General features: G+C 35.7%; 4 protein-coding genes across 4 annotated transcripts; 2 read left to right on the top strand and 2 right to left on the bottom strand.

Moving 5' to 3' along the window:
- Positions 1 to 5,594: 5,594 nt before the first annotated feature.
- LOC134278300 (baculoviral IAP repeat-containing protein 7-B-like) lies at positions 5,595 to 6,128 on the bottom strand. Its single transcript, XM_062760614.1, has one exon. The coding sequence runs from the start codon at positions 6,126 to 6,128 to the stop codon at positions 5,595 to 5,597; it is 534 nt and encodes a 177-aa protein (XP_062616598.1).
- Positions 6,129 to 6,239: 111 nt separating this feature from the next.
- LOC134278299 (uncharacterized) lies at positions 6,240 to 8,456 on the bottom strand. The gene has a single exon (XM_062760613.1). The coding sequence runs from the start codon at positions 8,454 to 8,456 to the stop codon at positions 6,240 to 6,242; it is 2,217 nt and encodes a 738-aa protein (XP_062616597.1).
- A 2,117-nt stretch (positions 8,457 to 10,573) lies between these two features.
- LOC134278298 (P2Y purinoceptor 1-like) lies at positions 10,574 to 15,091 on the top strand. The gene is made up of 2 exons (XM_062760612.1): positions 10,574 to 10,664; positions 13,699 to 15,091. The coding sequence occupies exons 1-2, from the start codon at positions 10,574 to 10,576 to the stop codon at positions 14,889 to 14,891; spliced, it is 1,284 nt and encodes a 427-aa protein (XP_062616596.1). The 3' UTR covers positions 14,892 to 15,091.
- A 4,617-nt stretch (positions 15,092 to 19,708) lies between these two features.
- On the top strand, positions 19,709 to 22,516 carry LOC134278296 (uncharacterized; the record flags this gene model as incomplete). Its single annotated transcript, XM_062760611.1, has 7 exons — positions 19,709 to 19,837; positions 20,163 to 20,214; positions 21,133 to 21,191; positions 21,783 to 21,865; positions 22,061 to 22,131; positions 22,228 to 22,298; positions 22,399 to 22,516. Coding segments are annotated over exons 1-7 (521 nt in total), but the record flags the coding sequence as incomplete, so codon positions are not given.
- Positions 22,517 to 22,562: the final 46 nt, after the last annotated feature.

Here is a 22,562-nt window from a genome sequence, read left to right as displayed (position 1 = left end):
ATACATCTTTGGATGATAATTGTAGAATTTTATCAATTCCTGGACTTCGGTCTTGATATCATCCTTTAATGTCCTTAAAATTTTAATGACTGTCTTTTAGTTTTAGTTGAATTAGTTTCTTTTCTACATGTGAAAATGACATCATCCAAAGAAGTTCTTCATCTGCATGTTATATGAAGAAGACAATTTTCATCACAGTGAAAGAGATTGTTTTGTTAAACATATTGCATTGATGCACAAATATACTTTTAGATTTTTAATAGCTAGGGTTCATATTTCTTAATATGGAATGCTAAGTACTGTTGATTTCAATTTTTTTTTGTGAACAAAGACATACTAGTAGAAAAAAAAATGTACATGATGTGTTAGAAAAGCATGTGTAAACCTGATGACTTTATATTTGCTGATTAATTCAATTATGAGTTTCATCTTTGTTACATTGTAAACATTTCTAAGTAGGGCACACACCAGAAACTCTTAAAATTATTATATCAGGGTTTAACACAACAATTCCAAATGATTTTTTAGACGCTTTTCACGTATCAGAAAGACAAAACAGAATGTTTGTTCACAGATGTTCCAATGGAAAACAATCACAAAGAAATGATTTGTAATGTTCTTTATGTGATTCATGTAAAATGTATTTTAAAAGTGTACCCTAACATTTATCTCTTGCATTAATACATTTTTTGTTGAGAATTTCTCATAACTTTGAAAAAAGTAGTCTTATTGTATAATAGGGTTAGCTTAAAATCTTGTAGACTTAAAAGTTGTACATGATGTGTTACACATCTTACATATGTAACCATTTCATTTCAGGGTATTCAGCTATCTATTGTGATTTTGTCTTAAATTTGTTTGTTCCTGTAATCAATAATTTGCTAATACTCAAATTAGGAAATATATGAGAGAATAAACAAGAAAATCAGGTTTAAAAAATGTTTTTTACTACAAAGGGGTTAATCCATATATATTAAATTCAGTCTATACATTTAAGGTATTGGTTTATGAAATAAACTTACATATGAACATTGTAAGACAATTGTAATCATTAGTTTAACCAGTTTTTTTTTTTTAAAAAAATAAATAGATTCACTGTCAGCATGTTATTTCTTGTAAAATAAATGAGAAAACAATTTTATTTGAGTCAGTTTTTTTTAATGTAAATAAAAAAGCATTGGAAGTTGGGAATATTTCACAAAGTTAATTAATTTATACAAAATTTGTTATACATAAGTGAATAGAATTGGGCAGCAGGCAAAGCCTATTTGAGCCCTCTTTCTAAAGAGGGTAATTGAGCATAATTCTCACTAGGATAGTTGGAATATTTTGATTTAAGCATTAAAGAAACTATTTCATATTTCAATATACAAACCATATTTAGTCATGCAGTATATAGTTTACACTTGACAAAATGTAAACCTTATCTCTATTCAGGGTCAATCCAAAGGTCAAAAAGGAATGAAAAAAAAAATTTCTCTTTATGTATCAAACATGCAGGTATTATTGCAATAAATTCACTGTATTCATTTTTTGTTCTCTTTCTATGTATGAATAGCTCTGATTTAGGCAATCAAAGCAAATGAGTTATGTCAAATGATGAAGGTATACACAAGAAATTAACATGGACAGAGAATTTTGAGTTTCCCTCAAATATGGCTGCCAAGTGATGTGAAATAAAAACAAAATGTGGATTCATCTATTAGGATTGAAACTTGTACATAATATGAATGATGGACACTATGACATTAAGAATGACATGAAAGAAATAAGTTTGATTCAATTATATGAACAGCTCTTAATCCATACAGTCAAAATGGAGGAAAAAATTTTCTTTATTAGGCATAAAGTAACAAACACTCACCCAATGCATCAGAATTTTACTTTTTTGAAGAAAAGGAACCTTACTTACTTTGTTGAGTTGACATTCATATTTTTTGTGTTTGACAGGTAGAGCAATGGTTTCTAACTATTATAGTGAGAACTTTTTATTTAAGAGTCATCAGATTGTTCTGATATTTTGGTTAAAATAACTGCATGACATCAAATAATTTGTTCATACAAAGGACTAAAAGCTTTTCCAGGTTTCTTCTTTAGTCAGATTAGATTGTGTCTTGCTAATATATCCAACATATAAGATACTCATCAAAGTTACACAAAGGTAAATAAATGACCTTATTAAGTTTTTAGTCAAAAGGTCAAAGTGAGGAGGATATCTGCTATATTTAATTGTTTAGTTAATATTCATCAAACTTCATGGATAGGTTAATTAAACAAACTTCATATATTTTGATTTTCAGGTCAAAGATCAGCACATTTTTTGCTGTACCATTGTTGTCCATGAATATCTTAACACCTCTATTGGCTTTTCAGGTTAAAGGTCAATGTATTCCTGCTACAGTAAAAACTTCATTATAAGGATCTCATAGTGATATTCTTTATTTGTAAGGAATTAGATATAAAATCTCCCAACTCTTTCTATAATATATCACTGAATGTGCTCCTATATTTTTAGAGAGTTTTACAAGCAAAATCATATACTGACTTTCAATCCTTCAAAACACAATATGTATATTAAATCTTGAGATTCAGACTTTCAGACTTTTAGGAGACTTTTTCAATTTTAAAAACATTCAGACTTTCAATCTTTTAAAAACTTTCAATCTTGAGGACTGAGTATTTTTGATATTCATTTGATATGCCATGTCTTTTAAATCATTACCATTAATCCTTAGTCATTTAAACTTTTTTTCATATTTGTAAAACCAAAAGTGATGAAATACAGAGTTTGTGTAATCTTCTTCTTAATCTTTATCTAGAATTACTGATTTTAATACAGTCAAATGTAATTTTCTGATGATGGAAATTTCCAAAACTGTCTGACTTATACATATTTAAAGTTCACACTGTTGAATATCCATAAATATCAAAATATAATGATTCAGCATTAGCTATCATTCATACACTTGTTGAAATTCCTCATGCAATTTTGAAGAATCTCTGTTCTAAAGGATGGTAAAGACAAAAGATCCATACATTTCCAAGTAGTCATAATGTTTTAAAACTATATATATCCACATTAAATTAAGGAACATTGGACCCCCCCCCCCCTTTTTTTCCTTTATAACTCATGACATTTCATGTAGATAGTGGGTATGATGTGTAAAATAATCTTTTTATGAAAAGAGGATGGTGTAAAAGTTACTCTTACCCCACACCCAAGGGGAGTAGGGAAGGGGGTTGAATCCCTTTCTTTTTGTCCAAGGAAAACCTGAATTTTAAAGTTTAAACATAAGTTATCAAATGAATTAAATTAATAAAATTAATTTATTTTCTAAAAGTTTCTTTTTTAAATCTGAACATTTAAATTTTTTTTCCTTTTGATTACCAGACTGTCTAATAGGTGAACTGTATAAAACTGAATACAGATCATTTTAAAGTCTTGCATTTTTTATGGCAAATCATTAAATAATGGGATAATATATATATATATATATATATAAACCTCACCCATACATAAACAGGAGTGAAACTGAAAAGCCATGCAGGTTTGCATTCTTAATCTTATTTTTTGTTTACTATATGTATGACTTGTACCACTCCAATTGAATAAATAAATAAATTAAAAAAAAAAATAGGCTTTCCTCTCCTTAAGTTTTCTGTAACCATTAGCACACTCTCAAAAAAACAGCACCTTTTAGAAAAAAAATTATGGCTTTTTTTTTTTCCTGTTTTTATGTTAGACAGACTTATTTTCTATGAAACTGTGTTCATGTGAAATTGAATCCTTTTGACCTTATATACCTTAAAATTGAAGAAGTAAAAAAAAAATTATACCTGTTTTAAATGGATGACCATGTTCAGTGAGATACTTTAGTGAGATACTTTAGCAACAAAAATACAGGACCTGTGACCCTTCTATTTATAACAACACTTCTTTTTAAAAAATTCAAAAATTTATTCAATGATTTACACTTCTATTTCTTCTGATGATGATCGGTCCTCAATCAGTCGCGTCAACACCCCAGGTCCTTTGTTTTCCATCGAGTCTTTAATTTGGGAAAAAGGGATGCGACAATACACGTACTCTGTAGGACAATAATGAGGTGGAAACGTCAGTCCTTTTTTCTCCATCTTGATATAATATTTCAGACAATCTCCAATGTCCGAGAACCATGAACTTTCATTCCGAATGGTGTTGATGGGTGTCAGAAGATTCCTTTGAGTACAAGTAACCCATTTGTATTGCTGATAATGTTGGTTGATTTTCACCCTCACTTTAGATCCTGTTAGAGGTGGGATTTTCATTCTTTTTTCCAACCACACATTGTCCAGGGAATAGCCTGGATGATTTTCATAGAAATCCATGATGGCTCCTATTTTAGTTTTCATCCAGTCTCCTTGCATGTACATACACTGACTAATGGGACTCTCACAATACCAACGATACTGCATCTTTGGGAAAAAACACGTCTGACTTGTTCCGTGTCCTTTTTCAGAATGAGAGAGAGAGTTTTTGATATACATGTATACCTCTTGAATAAAGCTCCGCTTTATATATATATATATATATATATATATATATATATACCTTTACTGTAAGAGCCGTGTGCAAAACATATACGATAGACCTACGTTTTTTATGCTGACTACACAGGTAATACTGGCGCCGTGTGCAAAAACCTATACGATAGACCTACGTTTTTTTTTATGTACACAGGTAAATACTTGGCAGCGATTCAAATCCCTGATTGTGACGTCATCCTTACAAAACCTAATGTATAGAGAGAGCGCTTAGTTGTGTGTTTATAGGGAAAAACAATACTAGAATTTTAGGTTTTCTTTTATTTTTTATTCATAACAACAAGAACAAGAACATCATTATAATAATAAACATTCAAAACTTTTCTTCAGTTCCTTTTGTATGGGAAAAGGTCTCCTCATGTACAAATAGTGTGTTTCACAACGGTTACCACGGTTAATGATATCGTATCTTTTTAGGGGGCCCACTTTCTTACCATAATCTTTAATACAATCTCCGGGTTTTTCTATCCATTTCCCTTGAAACAAAGTGCTTTCGGGTCCCTCTCTCTGGTGAGGCAAGACGTAATTGATTTTCCATTTGAATTCCCGATACTTGGGATGTCTGGGTCCTGCTAAGAGCAGGATGCTGTCCCCTATGGGATCAGGTAACTTGATTCTCTTATACAGGTAGATTTCATGGAGACCTGTTTGTCCTGGATTCTGATCAAAGAAATCTTGAATACATTCCTCTTTGTTTTTCATCCATTCTCCTTTTAAAGTAGTCCCTTCAGGTTCTACTATTTTCCAACGATACTCTGAGCTTAAAACTTCCATGATGTGCTCTGTCCCTCACTCAGATCAGAAATGATCTCTAGGATTTGTAGGTCTCCTTTTTATATAGAGACTGGAGTATCTATTTTTTAACTTGCAGAGGAAAAAAAACCAATAGAGAATTTTAAATTAAGAATAATTCAATAATCTCATTCTTTTATCACTGAAAAAAAAAAATCTAGGTCTGATTGCTTAACAATAGAAAACACCAAATTTGAGTTCTGTCCTTTTATTTATAGTTAACACAGAAATATCCGTTTGGACTGTTGAATCTCGCCACGACAGATGGGGCAAAAATGAAAAGAAGGAGCACACAAAGCACAGCAGCATAGGTGTCCGCAAGGTAAAAAAACGATTTGTAATTCCTCGTCTAAACAAATGTGACATTTTCCTCGAGCCTGGACGTCTGGTTGTGGGTTCAGTAGAGGTTTGATCTTAATGAAAGGTTTATATCCCTGCTTCTCTAAGTCCCCGACAAATATACTCATCACCCAGCTTCGACCCTTATACTGATTGATGTAAGGACAATTGGGATTCCAATAAGCATGTTCTGCATAAGGATCCTCCTCAAGATCCCAATTGGTTAAAGTCATTCCACAATGAAAACAGGTAGCGTTATCTTTCATTCCCCTGTAGTAAAACCCAGCTCGAGCTAGGTCTGGTATTTTTCCTAAGAGAGGTTCTGGCCATCCCTGCTCAAAAGTAGCTTCTCTCTTTGAGAGCTGAGCATACTGGGGAAAACGCATGGGTTGGTCTGGCTCGCGACTCCCCATGATTAGAAATGACCTTTGATTTTGAATAAGAATACCTTTTTATAGAGAAAAAAAAACAACACATAAAAACAATTCAATTTTTTATTTGTAACAAACAAACAAACAAACATATCAATAACCATAAGGTAAAGTGTTATAATTCTCTACAATTTGTCTCTTGTCATATACAATTCTAACTGTTTTCTCTGAAGGTTTGTTCACCACCTCACAATCCCGGGTCCTCTGGATTTTGCTGGGATAGGGGACTTTTACTTCCTCTATTTCTCCCTTGAGCATTTTTTGTAAAGTCTCTGGGCACACCAACTGAGAGGTTCGATGGTTGAGAGTGACCCCTTTGCATTTATGAACCTCGGTTCCTTTGTCCGTTCGGAAAGCATAATTTTTAGGACCTGCCGACATGAATTTGGTGATGTGATCCCCGTCTAATTCGTCGGTCCATTCTCCTAAACTATTGCCCAAAGTAGGATTAAAAGCTCCTTCCTTATGTTGGTAAATGATACTGTCCGTATCGAAATAAAGGCCCCGTTCTTCTAAAGGTCGTAAAGTCTCGTAGAGATGTAAGCGAGCATAGGCGGTGGTAAAACAAGCTAGGATCACGTTTCCAAAGGGACATTCTTCGACGAATTCCTGTTTGTCTTGAAAATTCACTAGCATCTTGTCTTCAATGGAATCTTCTTTATTGACTAAGAGTCGCACACCCTTGATGTCGACCGTCGAATTTTGTAAGAGTTGATGTAATTCCTCTACTTCGTCCAAGTATCTGACTTTGGGTAATAACAAGCGTTGAGCAAATTTTCCCCACAGACAATTTAAAAAGAGTTTAGCAATGGTTCTTAACACTGGATTCTTCTTGATACTGAGAATGTCCATCATGAATCCTTCTTTGTATAACACTTCTCGAATGTAATCTTGTTCTTGTTCTGAGGTCTTACATTCGGAGGGAAATCCGGACGCTTCCTGTTTGATCTTGAGGAAGGTATCGATGTAGTCTTTAAATAAGTCTTGACTGCGTTCTTTGAAATGCCACACTTCGTAAGTTTGCTCTAAGGTATACCCCATGTCCAAGGCTTTATGTAATTCGCACGTCACCCAAGTACCCGTGAGACTACGTTCCCGATCGGTGTGTTGACATGGGTGTTGAGACGTAGAGTCTTGTTGTTGGGCACAGGTGCGACATAAGGGAAATAATAACTTACCTCCCGTCCGATAAGGTAATACGGGGTGAAAGAGGCCTCGGGGTGGTAAGACCCGACAGTGAATGAGACCGAAATAACTTCTCACGTCCTGGAAGTCGTCTGTGATGATCTCGGGATGCCCTAGGGGAAAAGGTCTGTGTTTCAACACGTAAGGGTATAAGGAACACACGTCCACGTATCTCATGTCCCCTTCTTCACAATATAATTTAGTGGCATTGGTCCGGCCTCCGTACAGGGCTTCTCGAGGTTTCAAAGGATCCGGAATGTCCAGATCTCGTACAAATTGCTGTAAAGTCTCATCTTGTTGCACTTGTTGATCGAAATCGTGCTCCCAGATACTACACACGTTGTACCCCATGTCCTCTAAATCCGCAGTCCTTCTGAGAGTTTTCTCGTGTAATTGTTGGTAAGTAAATTGGGTCCGGTGAGGATGAGTTTCCGTCTGTAAACTGGGATAGCAAGTGGGGCATCCGTGCCAATAGCATCCGTAAAATTCGTAGACGGTACGAGTCGCTTCCTGGTATCCGTCGACGGTATAATTTCCGATCGGGACTTCGCCTCCGTTTCTGGCATGTCGTATGTGACATCCATTCTGATGACTCATCCAGGTGAGCCATCGACAGGCTTTGGCCGAATATTGTCGTGCCGGATCATACCCGAGGTTCGGAATGATGGCAATGCTGTCTTTAGGCATGAAATTTCGACGGTAGGCTAAATTAGCAGCACTGGCAAACGTGATGGATTCCTGGAAAGGGTCCACGTTGACCAACTTCTTGAGGGTGCTTCTAAACCGTGCACAGCATTTGTGTAAAATGTCGACGTCCGAGACACAATACCCTACAAACTCTTTCTGGAAATCAAACACTTTTCCCCTCTGTTGGTCGTACCATTCGTAAAAAGCTTTTCGTCCACTGGTAGTCATTTCGTCCGGATTGTAGAAAGCTGCCGGTGGATAAGGTCCCACGTAATTCTGGTTCTGTTCCGTATTAAAAAAGTGAGGGAAATAACCTTTCTTCATTTCGTTCAAATCGAAAGCGGAGGGCATCTGGGCCAAAGGAAAGGTTAAGAAACTATACGAGTCGATGAATTTGAGTCCACATATTTCCATGGACAAGATCTTACTCCCGTTCATGATCACGCTAGGTTTCAGGGGAGAAGAATGCACTATGTAATTCAAAATGAATTGTCCGTCGTATCCTTTGAAGTTATGGGCGATGACGATGGCCCCGTCGTGTACTAAAGTGGAATTCTTAGTACCTGTAGTGGGTTGAAATAACCAGTCCATGAACTTCTTTAAGGTGTCTGGGCCTTGAAATAGGTGCTGACGGGGTCCCATGTGTTGACAATGAGGACAAGGTTGGTCTATGTCTAAGTCATCGCAATGTTGACAGACGCGATGTGCCACACACAGATTAGGAACGTGAATGCCCGATTCCTGAGTGCATTCGAAATCGAAATAAATGGTAAACTCTAAGGTGCCTTTTCCCTTCTTCTTCTTCTTCTTGGGTTTCTGTGGAACGTAGCACCGATGATCGGCATCGACGATTTTCTTACAGATCTTACACTGTTTCTGATCTCCGCATTTGTGATGAGGAAATAATTTCTTAGGTATCCAGGACTGACACTTCTCGCATAATCCCATTAAATTGCAGACAGTAGTGGTGGTTTTCTTACCATGGGGTTTTAAATGATCTTCGTAGCAGGTCCTGTTCTTAAACATTCCATGGCATTCCTGGCATTTAATCTCGATCCCTTCATCGGGACATTGAGGGTGATGTCCTAAACAAAAGGTACAGCGATGAGGGCATTTGGAGCGATGGTCTGTGACATTCCTGTACCCCACGTCGCAATGATCACAGTAATATTGGTTCCCCGTTACTCCCGGCATCGATATGATGGCATCGCAATGACGGTTGTCTAACAAAATGTTCAAACAAGTTCCATCTCCCCAGCCTTTGAAGATGCGCTCTAAACAGAGTTTAGTGGAAGTAGATTTGAACTGAAATATTTTCAGACGATACCGAGGAGCTAACACCTGTTGTAATTTCCACCACTCTGCAGATCCACACGCTTGAGTGATATCACATCCGGCCTGTTCCATGAGAGATATGGCTTCGTTCTTCTGGTCCAAGGATTTCTTATCTCCCTTCCGCATACGGAGCCAACGTTTTTCCCATTCCGGGTCTGGATGATCGGGTTTCTGACTGTGTAATCGAGTGACGACGATGGCTCTAGCTAAACACAATTTATCATGGGGATTGACGATCCGAACGATGGCTCGTTTATTTTTCTTGAAAGTCTCCTTATCCAGTTGTAGATGTTTGGTTCTGTTTCCACCACTCCCCTGGGGATTCTCGATGTGTAACAGTTGGAATTCCGTGGAGCCGTCGTCGATTTTGAACTCCTTTTTGGATTGTTGCACACGATTTATTTCTTCAAAAATGACGTCTTCGTTTAATTTTTTACATTGCATAAACCCATAAGAAATGTCCGAATCCAAAGATGGGTGTTTTATGTTCAGGCTAAGGTAATCGTTAGGATCACACTGCATTTTCGATTTGAAGTCCTGTAACATGTTTTTGAATAATCGTTGAAGGAAAGCCGTGGTTTCTTCTTCTTCTGGAAATTCATCGAAATGAACGACATATTTTTTTTCATGCGCTTTAAATTTTGGTGAGGTCCTTTCTTCAGCTAGTCTCATGTGATAATAATCAGAAATGGGTTTAGGTGGTAAATCTATTTCTCTCTCGGTACTTTTTCGTTTCAATGTTCGTCGAGGCTGTACCTGTTTTTCTCTAGTAGAATCCATGTCTATCAGGTGATGGCTCTGAGAGTAAAATGAACCCAAAGTCGAAGAAAACCGTATTTATATACAGTGGATGACGTCATAATGCACAGGTAAGCATTTTTGCACACGGCCCTAAACAAACTTGGCTCGCTGCCAAGTATTTACCTGTGTAGTCAGCATATTTTTTGCACACGGCTCTAAAAAAATTTTGCACAAGGCCCTGTGTAGTCAGTTTTTTTGCACACGGCTCTCTTTACAGGTGATGCAACAGGTATATAAAGCTGAGCTGGGAGTACCCTGCACTCATTGTACCCATCATGTATTTCACGTGGAGATTATATAAGAAAACGCAGATCTATTGGTTTGATGTAAAAAAATATGTTTGTCATTACTGTGATCAGAATACGATGAATTATAAAACATTGACAGTGTATAAGGTATATATAAGAAAACTATCCGGGATGGCATCAGAGAACGTACAGGATTTGTCAGCATTTGAAATGCCATTTCCACACTGGTATGTGGATGATGAGCCTTCTTTAGAAGATTGCGGTTGGAGAGTAGCTGGTGCTGAAATACTTCATACACAAGAAAGGAATTGAGAACATACTCCTCCCCGATGGATGAAAATGACTATAAATAAACCGTTGAAAGAGATGTATGATGTGAACCAGGAAAAAGACTACAAGGAAAAAATGGAGTGTGCGAACAATGTCGGCAATTCCGTGTTTTGAGGAATGTGTGAAGAAACTCTTTCACGGAGAAAAGAAGTCCTGAAGAAATGTCCCTTATGCCGATACAGTGGAAATTAAAATCATTTTTGTATTTTTTCATTGTGAATAAAAATTGAATCAAAATCTGTCTTGTTTGTGTTTTGTTTTCAGTAAAAAAAAAATCCAGGTGGTTCTTGTCTTTCAGTAAAACCAGTTCAAACCGGTTATAGGACTGTCTAGACTGTGAAGCGTGACGTCATAATCACATTCTTGAAATGTTTTTTGCACACGGCGCATTTTTTACCTGTATAGTCAGCATAAACAAAACGTAGTACCTACGTATAGTGTAAACACACTCCGTATTTAGGGGATAGGGTTAGGGGTAGGGGTAGGGGGTTAGGGTTAGGGGGTTAGGGTTAGGGGGTTAGGGTTAGGGTTAGGGGCTAGGGGTTAGGGTTAGGGTTAGGGCTAGGGGTTAGGGTTAGGGTTAGGGCTGTACTCAGTTGACCCGCCTAGCCCCAGGGTTAGGGTTAGGGGTTAGGGGCTAGGGTTAGGGTTAGGGTTAGGGTTAGGGTTAGGGTTAGGGGTTAGGGTTAGGGTTAGGGTTAGGGTTAGGGGGTTAGGGGGGGGCTAGCACTGCACTCAGTTGACCCATTTATCCCCTCCAATCCAATCAAATTTCTGATCACGTGATTTCTCTCAGCCAATCGCGGGACCGTTTAAAGAATGTTCTAGAAAAAAACAGCAGTCTCATTTAAAGTCATCATTTCGTAAGTTCTATGTATGGCACGCCAAATTCACAAAAATGAGCTAAACATAGTTTCACAGTCGATAACCCGGGTTTATCGGTTGTAAACTATAGTTTACGGACTGTAAACTATAGTTAACAACGTTAATCTATATATGGCACGCCAAATTCACAAAAATGAGAGAAACCTAGTTTCACTTTTGATAAACTAGGTTTATCGACTGTAAACTATAGTTTACAAACCGTAAACTATAGTTAACGATTCGTTAAGTATAGTTAACGATTCGTTAAGTATAGTTTTCATCTGTAAAACTATATTTAACGGTTGTTAACTATAGTTTACAAATGATAATCTAAGTTTATCTGTCTGTAATAAGCGTTAACAATAGTTTTTGTTGATAAACATAGATTCACGTTTGTAAACTATAGTTTACAATTGTAAACTATAATTAAGAGTTGTTAATCATAGTTTCACAAATCGTGAAACTATATTTATCAGATTGTTAACTATAGTTAACGGTTTGTAAACTATAGTTTACAAATCGTGAAACTGTATTTATCAGATAATCTATGTTTTGCAATCGCAAATGATTGTTTTCAGTGTTAAGTATAGTTTACGGTTGTGAAACATAGATTATCGCGTTAACTATAGTTTACAGATGTAAAATATAGATTAACGTTGTTAACTATAGTTTACAGTCCGTAAACTATAGTTTACAAGCGATAAACCTAGTTTATCGACTGTGAAACTATGTTTTGCTCATTTTTGTGAATTTGGCGTGCCATAGTTTAATTACGGTTTGTAAACTATAGTTTACAGTCGATAAACCTAGTTTATCAATTGTGAAACTAGGTTTAACTTATTTTTGTGAATTTGGCGTGGTCGATACAATTTTATCTCATATAACTATTTTTTCGTTGATTGTATATGAATGAACTATATATGTACCAGGTAGATGAGATATTGTTTATCATTTGCACGTTGTGTGTTCTGCTATTCTTTGGGAATAACTTAAGTTCAAAATCCTTTGAAATTGGCAATCTTTCCATATAAATTTTGATACACTGGTGTCTCTCTTCGAATCATGCCATGATTATAACATGTCCGTTTGTCATTAATGAAATCGCTGGTTTATCGATACCGTCACATTACTCATTAAGGCTCAGGATTGTTACCACAACAAAGTTACTTAAATTTGTAAACCCTAATGATGACTTTCGATTTGTCATGACAGAAAAGAGAATGAACCCATCAGAAACTATTAACAAATCACTACAGTACCACACGACAGCGACTACAACCCACCCGATAAAACGTCTTTGTATTAATGTGATTATTGAGAAAAAGTTGCTTTCCATCAGAATATTTCTGTGTCGCGTATCAGCTGTTTTCTTTGTTTTTTAAGAGGTCTCATTATAGCTCGGTCGGCTAACGCTGGGTAATGCACCTGAAGGTTAAAGTCCTTTTTTCTGTTGTTGATGTCGCTTTTTCCAGCAATTAAAATCCATATCACTAATATGATATAATCCTTTATACCATAAAGTCATCTGGGCTGTTTAATTGAATTGTTCTTTTGTAAAGCCAATATGCCATAGTGATGCAAAATCAATTTAAGTAACTCAACTCTATTTTTGGTCGAAAGAATTTTATAATGAGTTGATCTGTTCGAAGTAAAATACAATGTTCTATTATAACTAAGTAACTTAGAAAAAAATAATAGCACGAGGTCGTCATAAGTATGGTCTTCGACTTAAGTACCCTTTATGTTACGACCTCCAGCAGAACTAGGGAATATTGGCAAAAAATTTAATTCTTTTGTTTGAGTAATTTCAGACATTTTTTTCTTTGTTTTTTCCTAGTGTCTTTTGATCCTGAAATCTAGTTTAACTAGACTTTATGATCATTGTTTGATGTTTGTCGACAACTTAATGAAATCACATTAACAAAGTGCGCTTTAGGACAACACAGCAGGCTCGATTTATGAGGCAGATGTTCATCTGGAAATTATCATTTGGACATATTTAAAAACGAGATTAAATAAAATCTATAGGGTGACATTTGGTGTCATTGTACTTATATGCACCTACATATTCTGCGTTTATTTGTTTTCATTTCATTTTCCAGAGAACATGAGTCTATATGATGTGAACAGAACCAATCTACAGACCGTGTACAACGTCATTTATGGATATATGCAGAACAATTACGACCCACACTGGGACAGTGGTAACAGGACGTTATTATGGTGGCTGAACGACACCGGGGAAAACTCACTTCTCCACAACGCCAGGCTGTTTTACTCTTACTGTACGCCGTTAGTAATAGTCATCGGACTTTTAGGGAATGCTCTCTCGCTGTGTGTGTTTATGACCAAGAACCTGCGCAGTCTCTCTGCCAGTACATATTTGTCTGTCCTGTCCGTGTCAGATCTTTTGACCTTACTGTTTTACGTCACGGTGGAATGGCTTCGGCGGGGACTTGTCTACCTGGATCCGGAAATGAGGAACAAAACCCTTTTCTTCGATGAAAATGTGGTATGTCAGTTCCAGCAGTATATGGCTTATGTTTCTAGGCTTCTGTCGACATGGATTGTGGTTGCGTTTACATTGGAGCGGTACATTGGCGTTTGCTGGCCATTACTTAGAAAAATAATTTGCACCAAACGCGGAACTAAGCGCATTATTGGTGGCATTATTGCGTCTTCAACGATCGTTGTTCTCTACAAACCTATTCTAAGTGCCATTTATGTTAGTGCTAAGGGGAATCGCTACTGCACCACGGCCGAAAACTACAGCTTTTTGTCTTTTATTCTGGACAGTATTTATGCCATTTTGATGAGCATGATACCCTTTATAGTCATAGTAGTCCTCAACATCCTGACCATTCGGAAGATCTTGTCAAGGAATAAGAAACGAAAAAGCCATAACAACATAGTAACTGAGGAGAGTGTAATTCGACTGGAATTCACCATTATTTTATTGGTAGTATCATTCTGTTTCATCGCCTTCAACGTGCCATTTTTTGTAGTGTGGTTGCGGACCTTCCTGCATTCCAAACACCTCTCCAATACAGAGGATTTAGCCGCATATGCGGACCCGGATGTAGATTATTGGCAGGGAATTCTATATATAACAAGAACCATTTTCAATATGAACTATTGTATTAACTTCTTTTTGTACATCATTGCGGGTGCATACTTCCGACGAGAAGTTAGAATGTTGTTTTCGCGCCATTCCTTTCGAGATCTACCCTACTCTCTTTGCTCTCTACGTCTGAACACCCGTTCAAACACTCGCACGCATAAGACATATCTGTGAATCAGGATCATCGGTGCATTGGAATCATAAGCTTTTAGGCATTCGATCTCTCACTTTTGAAGTAAAACAGTCTACAACTATTGTACATGTATATTAATGAGAGAGTCAAGAAGTGCAAGCCAACCGAGGGAACTAGGCTTGCTGAATGCTTGAAGGGAATGGAATCTTGCTGACAACCTCAATGCTTAAATACGATAAAAAAAAAATAAACCTGTACATTCAGTTTTATGCAAATTACAGGCGCACAATGAAAATATCGATACCTCAGAATGTAGATAAAATAATGAAAACCCTCAATAGCAAGGCACTGCAATTCAATTAATGGTCTGCAGAGTACATGAATCTGCAAGCAATACTAGTATTCTCTATATTAGGCCTGCCTCCTTATATGTAACCTTCACTGAGCTGCGTTTTTGAATCTGGAATCTAAAATTTGCGAGGTGTTCAATAAGTGTGTTTAACTGTGTATCAGTTCATCAGACTGACGCACTGATTTTCAAAGAATCGAAAAATTTTTTTTTTTCTTATGTAGTGAAAAATCTTCGTTACATACACAGAGATTTACTTCTTCATTATGAGAGAAAACTTGCGCGCCATCTAGCGTTAATTCAGATAATGTCTGTTTTTAACGCCATCTAGCGTCAATTCTGTGAATGACTGTTGGTTTTGCATCAGTGATCGTTGGTTTTGCATCGGAGTCTGTTGACTTTGCAAACGAGTCTGTTGATTTTGTTTTAAGGTGGTCTGTTTTGTATTTCAGCATGTTTTTTTAAAATAAGTTGTTAGTTTTGCATTAACATCTTTTTACCCTTTCCGCCGCCCATAAGAGCTAGAATGTTTGGAAAATATAAATACAGCGATGGTACTATTTTAAATACACACAAGCATTACCGCACTTACACAGAAACAGAGCAATCTGAAATAAGAACTTTTCTCTAGGCTATTCTCATAAATATGATTTGTAAGTACTCTCTATTAACTTTACTCATTGTTCAATAAAATCATCAAAAAATGATAAAGATATTTTTAAAATGTTTCTATATTGCTGATTTCACGCCATGCACAATAGGGCCGCCTATTTGGTGTCAGATCCGATTGTTTGATATGTTCCCTTTCTATCTGTTTTATGGTTCTCCTGTTTATATTTAGACATTCGAAAGTCCTGACTGATGAAAAACTGACATCATTGCCAGAATACATTTTCATCGTGTTTTTATTGTTTGTTTTCGATTTCTTTTCAATAACAAACTGTCAGAGTAAAAAAGTGAGGAACTGGCTGATAATGATTTAGAGAAAGTTTCAAGAATATGTTCCAAGTGATGTCAAATTGCTCATCAAATTAAACGCAGATACACCAAAATTTATTTACACTGTATTTCATAATAGTCCTACTGCAGTATTTTTTAAGCACGCAGAATAGTTTAAGCAGCAGTGTCAGCCTCTTAACACTGTCTTCTTCATGCTCCAGTATAGCCTAAACAGCGGAGCTGCTCCTCTTGATTTGCCCCTACAGTAGTCTAAACAGCAATGAAGGTTTCAAAAAGACAACATGCCTATTGTTTGTTTTTCAATCCTTGTCCTTAAGGACCGTCAGTCAATATTAATTATTTCTAGCGGTTTTTTAATTAAACCTCTCTGGAACGCAGATTTTCAAATATTTGCAAGGCAGATGGCATACAAAAGTATTGAAACTGGAGCGTTACCAGTGGACGCTTAGCTACATGGGCACTGACTGGACCTATAGGTATTGTGTGTAATATTTTTTCTTCTTACCCCATCACCAGTTTAATAGCATGGCTCTGTGAGCCTGAATGAACTGCACAACTATCACTCTTAAATTCTATATTATATAGACCAACGGCGACATGTTGACTCACGGGACACCATATAAAGTGACAAATTGTTATTTGAGAAGAGAAAATAAATCATAAAATTATATAATGCACTGTTACAGAAAAAGATTATTTGATACATTAATATTTACATTTCCAATGTCTTTGTCCGAGATAAAATTACCAATTGTAAATGTAATTGATTTCCTCATGAATGTTTTGGCGCGGTTCCAAAAAAAACCACGTGCAGGGCGGGACAACACCTAGGGAGAAGCAGGCTTGGAGCCCGTGGATTGGCGGAATCAAAGCATGTAAATATAAGGAATAACTGTCTTATTTTTCGAATTCATGAAGATGATCAATGGATTGGCTTGTGTGATAATTTTATGCATAAACGCCTTCGGCGTTTATGCAAATTATCACACAAGCCAATCCATTGATCACTTCATGAATTCGAAAAATAAGACAGTTATTCCTTAAATATGGATTGTTTGAGGACATTAATTGATAAGACATCCTAGATCAATAACATTTTGCTGTGAATATTCAATTTTCTAAGGAGATATGCTTCCATCATTTTTATATCTTTAATGATGTGTTTGATTGATAATAAGGACGAGATGAGCTGTTTGTCGTCCATAACTGACCTCGAATTGTTTTTAGACTCGTTTAGATAACGAACTACACATATCTGCGTTGTTGTAAATAAATGGTGGGGTAAACGAACATTGGTCAATCTGAAAAAAAAAATCTATTATTAATACAAAGCTGTGAACAGGAAATGAAACACGAACTCTTGAAAATTCCAGAGGTTGGGTCAGGTGCTTAGCTAGGAGGAGTAAGCATTCCCTGTAGACAGGTCACAACTGCAATGCGCCCTATGTTTTGATAGAGAAAATATATTTCGTTGTCAAATTCAGTATGAAAACGAAGTCTTAACAATTGGTACTCGTGAAACACGTCAGCCAAAGTATGAACCAATAATATATATATTTGCTTACATTGACATAATGTAGTAAGGTCAAAATAAAATTTATTAGAATATTAAATGTGTTTGGTTATATAATTTAATGTGATTTCAATATTTACCTGGCCATGTGCTTGTGTTGTGATTTGAGTTGTGTGTAGTGTTTTGTCCAGTTTGGTAGTGTCATGTGATGCATTATTATGGTAATTGAGGGCTTGCCCTTTCCTGCTTTTGGTTAGGTCAGTTAGGTCATTGTGTATAACTTTACCGGTCAGTCAGGTGGTAGATTTTCATGCAATTCATGCTTCTCACATTCTACCCAGACCTTGGTCCTGATAGCAGCAGGTTAGATTTCTCTTACTAATTTTACTAATTTGTTAATTAATTCTCCATACTTTTGACTATGACATTTAAAGTAAATATAAAGTTTATCTAAAGTTAAAAATTTGAATAAGTTGATAATTTTGTTTAGTTAAAGGTTTTATTGGTTTTTAAATAATCTGAATGTTGAAAACTACATTTAAGTGTGTATGCAGCACCTTGAAATGTTTTATATTATTTTCATAGCAGCAGGTGCTGGTTTCCCGTTTTTTGCATTGATCACAGTATATTTACAAGCCCCCAGACACATTGTCTTTGGTAAGAACGTGTATTTTGTTATTTTAGATATTTTATTACTTCGAATTTGTTAAGGAAGCTACTGGCTATAAAGTATGTTTGACAAATATTTTTGATTTACCAAGCTTAATTACCAAAATCCATTTTTACTTCTATTTTTATGTTTTATCTGTAAAGCCCCATAAATCTGTTCAGTTGGAATTAAGAGTTATTGCCCTTTATTCAGAGTGCAGTATTGTTATCATGAGGGAAAGCCATCTTCGCTAGCCAAGGGTTTCCGATCCGAAATCTACTTTACAACAGTAGATTTCGGACAATCGGCAATCCTCGGCTGACTCCGCTACGCTCCATTCAAACCTCGGATGTGATAGGTGGAGGAATACGCATCAGATCGCTACATTTCTCCGCCGGAAACTGCCTTGTCACTCATTTCATATTTCGCTCTGCCTTAAGTTCTTAGAAAAGGTTTCTTTATTTGTGTGATTCCTCGTGTTAATTACAACCAAATGTTATTATTCTTTGAACGCAAGAACATAGTGCTGAGTGTGCATCAAAGTAACTCGGATTTCAAAAGTATAATATTTGAATGAAATTCAAAAAAGATCACATGACTGAATCAGCAAGATGGAAGATCACCGTTGACGTCCGAGGTAATGTGCGAGGTACGAGTCATCCGAGGAACTCCGATTGGATTTCGGATCCGGATCGGAAACCCTCGGTTAGCGAAGATGGAGGGAAAGCATAATGTTTAACATTTTGTTATACCATTATATTTCATATGATGTTTGTTTGTTTGTTTATGCTTGTAATTATTTGCTTTGCAGATTTACATGTATTTATATAAATTATATTTACAATTTTAGGGCTCATCATCGATCATTCAATCAGAATTCAATATATAATAAATTCATGAACCCTGACAGCGTCTTGATTCTTATTAGACCTGTAACAATAATAGCGACTATATGATTGAAAATAGATTTTACTCGGAGTATACTCCTGAGTATTGGATAAATTTGAGATGTAAACAACATATGCTATCGCAGTTGATATTATACAAATATTGCATGTAGTTAAGGGGTGAAAATTTTCAATGTTACAATCAACTACATGCAATATTTATTATACTATACTGGATCTTTTACACAAATACATATATGTAACAGTGAACCGTGCACGCATAAATTCTGCGCAGTCGCTATTTTTTTTTTAAATATCACCCGTCGTGAGGCACTGTTGACTGTTGCTACGCTAGAGGGCGTGGCTTCATTATTCAGCGGGTAATAGTGTTTTTTAACAAATGTTTCTCGACCAATCAGATTCAGCTAATTTACATGATAGTATAATATTATAAATGGGTTCCGTTACTCTAATCATATCATAAACCTAATGCTCTCGTGAATATTTGAAGTCGGGATCGGGATGTTTAACTCTACTTTTCTTTTCCCAATAACACTTCAACATGGACACTAAAGATGTAGCGGTATTGAAGCTCAACGATACTACAGAGGTTTCCGTTCACTTGCATGGTATAATTATTTTATTTTATAGATATTTGTATAAAGCACGTGAATGTGTCACAAGTAGCTCAGGTAGTAAGCTGTCAAGATATTTTGTGAATTGTGTCCAAGTAAAATCAACAAGTAACGTATCACTTAATGAGTTATTGACTCATAGACATACATATTGAATCATACAGGAACAAAGATAGTCATACTGCTATGTAACATAGTAAATGTTATGTTCAATAAACCTGTTTAATACTTGATTATTAGGGCCTAGTGTTTATCCAATATCCAGATGATAAAGTTAGCTTTTATGATCTGAATTACACATTGCTTAAGAATTTTTTAGGTGCCACTATAATATCCTGGAAATGCAAGGCCCAAGAAGTGCTGTTTGTCAGGTAGGCTGGGTGATTTTACCCAATTTGGTTTTACTGGGCAATTCTCTAAATCTGGGGCCGATATTCGGCCCGTTCCCAATGCAAAAAAGGTACCAAAAAGGTTCAAAAAAGAAAAAAGGTGTAAATTTCCCATTTCCATAGCAAAATATTAAAAAATAAAAGTCCTTGAAACTTAATTGCCAAAAAAACAAAACAAAACAAAATGTTAATGCACTTGCAAATGAAGGTGAAACAAACTAGTTCTATGTACAACTATTAATTAGTTCGCGCCAAATGCATTCGTAAACTGGTTTGGGGAACCAGGTTAGTGTTATTACAGAAATGTGTAAAGTTAGTGCAGAGTATCTTGTCATGAAAATCGAGAAATACATCATTTTGGTTTCAAAAATAGACATTTCATTGAAACATTAGTAAGCTGCACCTAGAAACATGCTCATGCTTCAGCATGTTCAGTCTTGCGCTGAATTGGTAAGCAACGTTGTCCATGTGATCGAGGAAATTTGGGATTATGTGACTAGTGACTGTCACTCAGAAAGACAAATAACCGCAATATCAACACTCAAAGATAGTTATGACAAAGCTAATGTACTTTCATAAATAGCCTACTTTAACTGTTTATTCAAAACTAGAGTTAAATTGATGACAAAATGCTAGAACTGCAGTTTAAGGATTTTTTTTCAATGAATGTTGGTCATCCAACTTTTCTCAAATTGAGGATAATTTTCCCAATTTGAATGGCCCCGGACCCAGTCCCAAAAAGTGGTGTGAGAGCCCTGCTGGGTATGTTAACCAGTTAATACCAGCTAGTTTAATAATTGGTCAACTATATAATTATTCATGCCCAGTCATATAACTTTTGGCATATTGACTTTGGCAATTTTTGAATTTTATAATCATTGGCTCAAAATATTTCTTCAGTAAAAATGCATTGTTTGACAACAAAAAGGCCATCCGTGGAGGAATACCTCTTGTTTTCCGTAAGTATATCCTTTGATTTTTTTTATTTTAGCTCATTTTAATGAAGTTGAGGGAACTTTGTACAAGAGCACATTCAAGCATGCTAGCTAGATCAAAGAAATGGGAACACATGTCTTTCATAGTGCATTTGTATTCGATGCCCCATATTAATCAGATACATTGATGATGCATATTACACAATTATATGAACTCTTCTGGTGTTTAATATGGTTTGTTATTCACCAGAAAAAAAATCCTGACCAAATTTGCATAAATGTTGCATTTTGATTCAAATCCTGGATCTGACCTACTGGATTTAATAGTTATTTTAATTGCAATTAATCTTGAACAAAAAGAGGCTAAACCAAGGATCATTATCAGTATTCTTTTCATTTCCTCTGCATAGTCTAAAACATGTTTAAGTTCATTTGCTAGTTTTTTTTCAAACTAGTGGAGATACACAAACAATCTATCGATTAATTTCTTCAGGGTCATTTAATTTTTACTTTAAGAATAATATTAAACACAGTAGTTAAATTACTTTTTTAAAAGCTAAAAAATGTGGAAATATTGTCAAATAAGTTTGATTAAATATTAACTCACTTAATTAGCATGCTTTGGCCCATGGGAAAAGGGACCTCAACATGGATTTGCAAGAATAAAAAGATGGAGGAAAGAATCTGAATCGAAACAGGTAATTCTTCTTTTTTTACCTGTCTATTGATTTATGATTTTTATTTTAATAAGTGACTGTTTCATTAACATTAAACATGAGGGAATGTTTTAAAAATTCTTAATGTGAATGAAAAGGTGGCTAAGATTTTGTGTTAACTTTGAATGATTTCTATTTTCCTGAATTACTATGAGCTTGTCAGTGCATGCTTTGTAGAACAATGGCAGAGCCTCTATGTCATTTTCACTAGAGGATGATGAAGAGACAAGAAAAATGTGGGATTACAGGCAAGTTCTTCATGCATTTATTATTTCAAGTTCTGATGTAAACTAGCCCCACTTTTCCCTACTCTCATAAAATAAGACAACTTTTATTTGTTTCAGATTTAAACTTGTATACAATGTTGATCTGGGAGAAAATGATTTGAAGCTTACTTTGACTGTCAACAACAATGGTTAGTGATTCATTTAAGTGAAATCAGTCATTCATGTTCCTGTTTTGGATGTGTACCCCATGTATGGCAAAGGATTACTATCTAACGATTCTAATTCTAGACTTCAAGGCTTTTGATTTCACCACTTTGATGCACACTTACTTCAGATGCCCCGATATAGCAGATGTCGGGATTCATGGATTAGAAGGACTACAGTACAATGATAAGGTTCAGAATTAGTAACATTGGTCTGAAGTGAAAGGAAACAGAATCCATGAAAACTTT

The sequence above is a fragment of the Saccostrea cucullata genome, unplaced genomic scaffold (assembly GCF_032062105.1).
Source record: "Saccostrea cucullata isolate Sc308-1 unplaced genomic scaffold, CSIRO_AGI_Scuc_v1 ctg6669, whole genome shotgun sequence".
NCBI lineage: Eukaryota > Metazoa > Mollusca > Bivalvia > Ostreida > Ostreidae > Saccostrea > Saccostrea cuccullata.
Note: the sequence above shows the minus strand (reverse complement) of the source record. Positions and strands in the feature narration are given on the sequence as shown.

Coding starts and splice junctions, on each gene's coding strand:
- LOC134278300 (XM_062760614.1), bottom strand. CDS start 6,128: ATGGGGAGTCGCGAGCCAGACCAACCCATGCGTTTTCCCCAGTATGCT.
- LOC134278298 (XM_062760612.1), top strand. CDS start 10,574: ATGGCATCAGAGAACGTACAGGATTTGTCAGCATTTGAAATGCCATTT. Junction 10,665..13,698: donor GCCTTCTTTAGAAGATTGCG/GTTGGAGAGTAG, acceptor TTCATTTTCCAG/AGAACATGAGTCTATATGAT.
- LOC134278299 (XM_062760613.1), bottom strand. CDS start 8,456: ATGAACGGGAGTAAGATCTTGTCCATGGAAATATGTGGACTCAAATTC.